Genomic DNA, 7,385 nt, shown 5'->3' with positions numbered 1-7,385 from the left:
TCAGACCAAAGTACTCTTTTTCTCGGTGGCCGGCGGTTCGTAGGTGGTCACCATCTTGTTCTGGTCCCACCGGGCGTTGGCGGGCGAGCTCTGCATGACCATCAGCCGGATGGGAGCGGCGTTGGCGTTGGGCAAGGGGTCGGGCGCGTACTCCTTGGTGGGGTCTTTGCCCTGGCAGTCGTAGAGGATGCAGGAGATGAGGAAGACGAGGAGGAGGATGACATAGCTGGCGATCAGTATGATGAGGTTGAGGGTGACCGGGTCGATCTCCACATCGTCTGCGATGAAGCTCATGGTGACGGTGGTGGAGGACTGAGAACCTAAAGGACTGAGTAGGTCCCTGAGCGCCGTCTCAGGACATAGAGACCTGAGAGGGATTAGTACACACAAATCCCTCTCTCATTCTGCCTGTCTATCTCTCTCGCACTCACACACACACACACACTCACACACATGTTGTGTTTTCATGTTTTATGGGGACTTTCCACAATGATTTTATATTGTAAAAACTGTATATCTATCCTCTATCCCTAAACACACACACTCTCTCTCTCTCACTCACTCACTCACACACCTACACTGTCTGTCTCTCAGTTTCAGTCTAATGTGCTTTATTGGCATGACTAATAATTGTACATCTGTATTGCCGGAGCATTTACGGCTTATAGCCTCTGTCTGTCAATCACTCAGTTTTAATGCATTTTGTTGGCATCACAAACACATTTGTACTGCCAAAGCATTTGCAGATGAGTTTGCAAGGACAAAATAAAACATTGTGTACAAGTCAGTAAGATGTTTTAGTGTTTTTGAAAGAAGTCTCTTCTGCTAACCAAATCTGCATTTATTTGATCAGAAATACAGTAAAAACAGTAATATTATGAAATATTATTACTCACTTGAGTTGAAAACAGTTGTGTTGATTCAGATTTTTGTGGGAATCTTTTGCAACATTATAAATGTATTTACTGCCGCGCACTTTTCACCCATTTAATGCATCCTTGCTGAATAAAAGTGTTCATTTCTTTCAAAAAAACGTACTGACCCCAAAGTTTTGAATGGTTGTGTAAATCACACTTAAAATGTCTGAATGTTATTGCATTGATTAGATAAAATATTAAAGCGAAATGTTCAGGAAAAATATCTGATAAGTTTGTCAGGATATGCTAAAACAATAGATATAGTGCAAAAAAATTAAGTCAAAAATATTTGTCAAATGTGTTCATGTTAATTAATTAGTTAATGTTGAACACCTTTGGTTCCTGTGTGTGAGCTTGAAGAGAACTGACTTCATATGTGCACTAAAGGCTCATTTACACAAGACAAAACGAAAAGAAATCCCTTTGCGTTTTTCACGTACAGATGATAACGTTGTCCAAACGATCCCCGTTCACACGGATCCGCGAAAACAAAAAACGCTGTATTATTTCTTGCCAGGCCAGTAGATGGCGATGTCATTTTGTAATACGTAATACTCATGCACATGACGGCACCGTGTAGTTTACACAAGCGGGAAGGAAGTCGTCCGGAAGTTGAAGCCGGCCGCGTGCCACCATCTTGTAGCAGAACTTCACCTGCTGTTAGCATCCCATTGACTCCCATTCATTTTGGCGTCACTTTGACAGCGAATAACTTTACATCTGAGGCGTTTGAAGACTCCATTTGTCCATTATTTATTTCTAAAGAAACACGACAATGTATAAAATGCTCCATTACCTTGTATCTTACGTTATGGCCCCGTAGAAGCAGTTTTTGTAAAAGTAGGCTAACGATTGCGTCATAACCACACGACTCTCTGTCGCACAGTAGAGAGATTACCGTATTGACGGGAGGAGAAGCTCGCGGGCAATCGGGAAGACGTGGAGGCAAATTACAAAATAATTAATCAGAATACCTAGCAAAAGTTTCTCCTGCTCCTATAGCTCATGGACAGCTCCTACTCACACTCTCCGTCTCTGCAAGATTCGGAAGGGAATGATTCAGATTTCTATCGGCACAGCTACTAGAGGACAGACGGGTTGCTCACGTCACATCTACGTAGTCAAGCTCGGTTTGAGTCTGCGCGTCAGGAACGGAAGTCCTAAGAAATCGCTGAAAACGGGCTTCACTTGTCTCAATTGAGTTCCAATGAGATGACTCTGTCCACTTCTTATACTGTCTATGAGTTTACACAGAGATGATATAACGGTATAGTTTTAAAAAACTAAAATGCATAAAAAGCCAAAAACGGTTCCTCTATGACATCACTACAAAAACCCATATTGGATCCTTTATTTTTAAGAGTGCATGCATAGATACATGAATGAAATCATTGTTTTTCTATCACTGACTGGTGGTGACTCCATACATTACTGCAGTTTGAAATCTAGAATGAAGTTATTGTATTTGTCTGTATTGTTCTTTGTGTTTCATTTCATTAAGACACTGATTGTGATTGTGTGTGTGTGTGTGTGTGTGTACGGCGCAGGGCTCCAGTGTAATCCTAATCTTGATTGTGAGGAGGGATTGAACCATCTGTTTTAGCAGCGTTCACTATAATCTATCACATTATGTGAGACAGAGACACACAACACTGAGACAAGTCAATGTTATCCTTAATGAAAAATATAAAAAATTCAATAAGATAGAAATGGAAAAACTGAGCCTATAAACTAAAATGCAACTAAAGGCTCCAAAATGCACACAAAAGAATAAATGAAAATTATTATTGAAATGAGAAACTAAAAAACACCATCTGCGTATCGCTTTTACAACATTTCAAATCCCTCAGTTCTCCATCTCTGAGAAGCCAAGCCGATGTTGATTCTTGTTTTATTATGAGCTCTATCAGACTCTCCTCTGTTCGGCATTTGTTTAAAACGGGTGATTCTCAAGAGCAGATTCCCACTCTCACAACACACACACACACACACACACACACACACACACACACACACACACACACACACACACACACACACACACACACACACACAACTTACCTCTGCCACTTCCACACCAGACACATGGAAAAGTAGGCGGAGCAACTGACATGCATATTTGCAATTTCCCGCGAAAGCCATCCTGTCAGGTCAAAAATATAAACACTTTTAATCGATGGAAGACAAAAATACGTTTTGGAAGAAGGATTGACAATATCGACTCATAATTTTAATTTTGTTAACTTATAACAAAAAAGTTACAATGGTAGGCTACAACTTTATACTTTATATGTAACTTTGTATACAGGGCTGGACTGGCCATCGGGCATACCGGGCACTTTCCCGGTGGGCCGACGTGCTTTTTGGGTCGATACATCTCATACTCATACATCATTTTTATTATTATTATTTTTTCTTTTTTTTTTAACGGCCCATAAAATGTATAAATCGGCGGCCCATTCGTTTTGTTTTGCTTAATTGGCGGCGCTGGGTTTGTGCCGGTGTAATGCATTGGTCCAAAAAAAAAAAAGACAGCGTTAGTTTTTTTTTTTTTTCTGACAGACCAGCCCATGAAACACGTAGATCAGCGGCCGCCCATTGGTTCTTTTCTTGATTGACACTGGGCTGGCCCAATCACAACTTTAAACGAGTGAGCGAGCGTGCAGCAGTGTCAGTGTGTATCTGTCAAAATAGTCAGCGAGATGGAGAAGAAACGCAAGGAATGTGCAGAGAAATAGTGTGAAAAAATAGAAACAGGCCCTTAAAGCAGACACTGTAAACTGTGTCAAAATATATGTTTTCTGACCTTCATCAGCTCCTGTGGCAGATGATAGTGAGGAGGATCAGGAGAGAGATGAGAAAGTGTAGAGCCTGCGGACCGGTAAGCTGAACTACTTTCAAAACACTTAGGCCATGTCATGAGTGTAGGAATCCATAACCCAGTTACAGATTATTTCCACATCTGCATAGTTGACGATTACCGCAATTCACTAGAAATTTAATGAGAGGCGTTTGCAAACCATGCCCCCAAACCCCCCTAGAAGGACCGAGGTCCACCCACCACAGTTTTACCAAAAATCCTGTAAGAAACACTGGTATTGCTATGCCAATGTAGTTATAGCTTGTTTTAGGATTCATCACTGTAGAGTATTCAACTGTATTAATAAATGTCAAATTTTTACTTATTTCATCTGTTAACTCTCACTTGTTGCTATACTCACTCATTACATGGCATTAGTGGTTTTAAGGAATAGGAGATGCATATATTTAAGGGCGTGCAAAGATGGGTGGTGTTTATGATCATATAGTGGGCCAGTCTGGGCCAAAATGCCCGGGCCGATTTTTTTGTCCCAGTCCAGCCCTGTATATATAGTTAACACGTAGGCCTATTTGAGAATCATTTCAAAGTTCAGTATTCTGTCAGTCATTGGTAATTACCTCAGGGGAAAGCAAATGGTGCAAATCAAGCCTTTTAGCAGACCGAATCTGAAATCAAATCTGACAGAAAGCAAGAGAGAAACATGAATATACAGATCAACTTTCTATCAGAATGTACCCATAAAGTATGTATGCAAGGCATAATTCCTCCGAGTCATTCCTAAAGCGGATCTTTCACCGTGACAGCAGGGCAGCTGTTCAGTATTATTCAGTGCAGTGTCTCTTCTAGACAGCAGAGGGCAGAAGTGCTCAGGACGGAAAACAGGCCTCATTCTTGAAGAACGCGTGAACTTTGACTCACCTGAATCTGAATAGAATAATGCTTTTATATTATTCATGTTGCTGCAATGAAAACTGCATTTATGAAATGAACACATTCAGATTTTTGGATGCAAAATCCACATGACATTTTTAACTGCTTAGTAAAGTAACCGCACAGAGAGAGAGTTATTAAATGTAACATGATTAGAGGAATTATTCAAACACAGCTGGATGACACACATGCTGAACTTTAATACTTAGTGATAAAGGTTTAATCAGTTTAGAAAAAAAGAAAAATACATTTAATAGTGAGTGATTAAAAAAATAAAATGCCAATAATTAGAGAAGCCCTGATCTCTCTCAGCTTGAGGAACAGATTGTTGGCATCATTCATTCTGCTGACATTATGAAACTGATAAGTGAAAAACTCGGAGATAAAGCGGCACCACAACATCTGTGCAGGACTTTTAAAAGCGCAAGCTGTTTTTCAGCCAGTCAGACTTTTATATAATGAATAAGCAGGAATGAAATGTTTTCTGCATTATCAGTGTGTGTATTGAGAGGTGCGGGTGGAGTCTGTCCTGTCTGGGTGTGTGAATATAGAAGTGGTGCCAGAGAGAGAGAGACGCCAAACATTTTACCTCCCGGTTCCAGGATCATGTTTGATAACGTCAGAATGTTTGACTGACGTTCATAAACAAAGTTATCGCGTTTTTTCCTGTTCCTGCATCCATGTGTCACTGTTGCGTTTACACTAGATGCAAATACATTTTTTTCTCTCTTGCCATTCCCAGAATTGTACTCATTAAAGATTTTTTTACCGAGTTATTTGCAGTGTGGCAATTTCAAAAATTGTAATTGTAATTGTAGAATAGTTTTGCAAAGCAATTTGTGAATTTGTGAATAGTTCATTCTAGTCAGTTCTTTTCAATGAATCCGTCAAATTGGATCGCAAAATGGTCTGAATGATTGTTTTGTGAATCGCAACTAAATAGGCCAAGTTCATCCAAGTCAATTCTTTGCAATGAATTGGTTAAATCGGTTTGCAAAGCGGTTTGAATTGTTGCCTTGTGAATCCCAAAAGAATCTTTAATTTCACTCCATTATTTTCAATGAATCAGTTAAATCAGATCGCAAAGAGTTTTGAATGATTGCTTTGTGAATCCAAAAAGAATCATTCATTTTAGTCAATTATTTTCAATGAATCATTTAAATCAGATCTCAAAGCAGTCTGAATGATTGTTTTGTGAATACCAAAAGAATTGTTCATGCTATTAGTTCTTTTCAATAAATCAGTTTTAAACCGGATTGCAAAGCGATTTGAATGATTGCTTTGTGAATCTCAAAAGAATCATACATTTTTTGTCTATTTTCTTTTCAATTAATCAGTTAAATCAGATCGGAATGTGATTCCCCAAATATGTGATTCCCCCAAATAATTTTCATACTAGTTTACAATTATTCATTTGCATTAAATATGTATAATATGATGACATTTCCCATGCAAAAAACAATAGGCTGTGCTCAGAGGGGCTCGCTGCAAATGGGGGCAAAATTGAAATTGTGATTCATTGCAACATTTGACATGCAATGCATGTGGCGCCGGTTAAAGCTCTAGCTTGATGCTTTTTTCTCCCTGGAGTTTAATGAGTGGGGAACATCGACAAAGAGTCTTGAGAACCATAGACAGCATTTTATTTCCCTGAACAACCAGCGGAGTTCAGAGACAGACTTTCTCGATGTCTTTGGAAGCAGTGCTGAGGTTTTGCGCTGGAGGATTCTTTAATTGGAACGTTAAACCAAGAATAATCATTCATATCAAGGGTTTGCCAGACAGAAATTCTATAGTTTAATCCAATTTCACACTAATAAAAACTAACATTTGGAAGCCTTGTTGGAAGAATTAACACAAGCGTATACTAATTTACTTGTAAAGTTCTGTTCAGTTTAAAGACACACGTGAACTGGCAGAGATTTCCAAATGAACTTTATGCTGCGTGAACTCTCATACTGAATCTCATGTTGAAATGACCTGTGTGTGTTTCCTGCGCTGTGAGGCATGGCTGTAAGACAGAAGATGTTGTGTGTGTGTGTGTGTGTGTGTGTGTGTGTGTGTGTGTGTGTGTGTGTGTGTGTGTGTGTGTGTGTGTGTGTGTGTGTGTGTGTGTGTGAACTGCTCTGAGACTGAGCCTATTTATCCTGAACTGCGGAGGTCCATTAGACATGGACAGCAAAACTAATTTGATTATGACAGAGAGAGACACTCACACACATATGGAGAATGAACTTCACGCCCCTGCCAGTACATGAGTGTGTGTTTATGAATGAACAGGGTATATTTGATTGAGTGTTTTGCAACACAAATGCAATAGTTTTTTGTTTGTTTTTGTTTTATGAGACCAATTGCAAGCCTATAAGCTCATATCCAAATCTCTGTTTTGTCTTAATCAGAAATTACTTAATACTGTACTTACTAGGGCTGGTCTGAATACCATTTTTTGAGCTTCGAAGCTTCGGTAGTAATGAACATCGAATATTCGAAGCTTCGGAGAGAGGGTGCTGAAAATATTCTTCTCTCTAATAAAGGCAGGAATCTCGATGTGTCTGTATGTCCGTTTGCATTTTGATTATTTCGAGAACCGTTCATCCAATCGACTTCACAAGGGAGTGCAGTGTCTCATTTGGTGCAACACGCGGATGGACACGCGAGACGTGACACGCAACACATTCAGAATAATAAACTTTTAGTAAACTACAGCGAGCGGGAAG

At 39.6% G+C, this 7,385-nt stretch overlaps 1 protein-coding gene across 1 annotated transcript; it reads right to left on the bottom strand.

Annotated features, from left to right (window-relative positions):
* Positions 1–428, bottom strand: LOC309474690 (small integral membrane protein 36-like; the record flags this gene model as incomplete). Its single annotated transcript, XM_082137264.1, has 1 exon — positions 1–428. The coding sequence occupies exon 1, from the start codon at positions 292–294 to the stop codon at positions 1–3; it is 294 nt and encodes a 97-aa protein (XP_081993390.1). The 5' UTR covers positions 295–428.
* Between the last annotated feature and the right edge of the window lie 6,957 nt (positions 429–7,385).

This window comes from Leuciscus leuciscus (assembly GCF_965113295.1).
Source record: "Leuciscus leuciscus genome assembly, chromosome: 1".
NCBI lineage: Eukaryota > Metazoa > Chordata > Actinopteri > Cypriniformes > Leuciscidae > Leuciscus > Leuciscus leuciscus.
The sequence above is the reverse complement of the archived record's forward strand: the minus strand, read 5'-3'. Positions and strand labels throughout refer to the sequence as shown.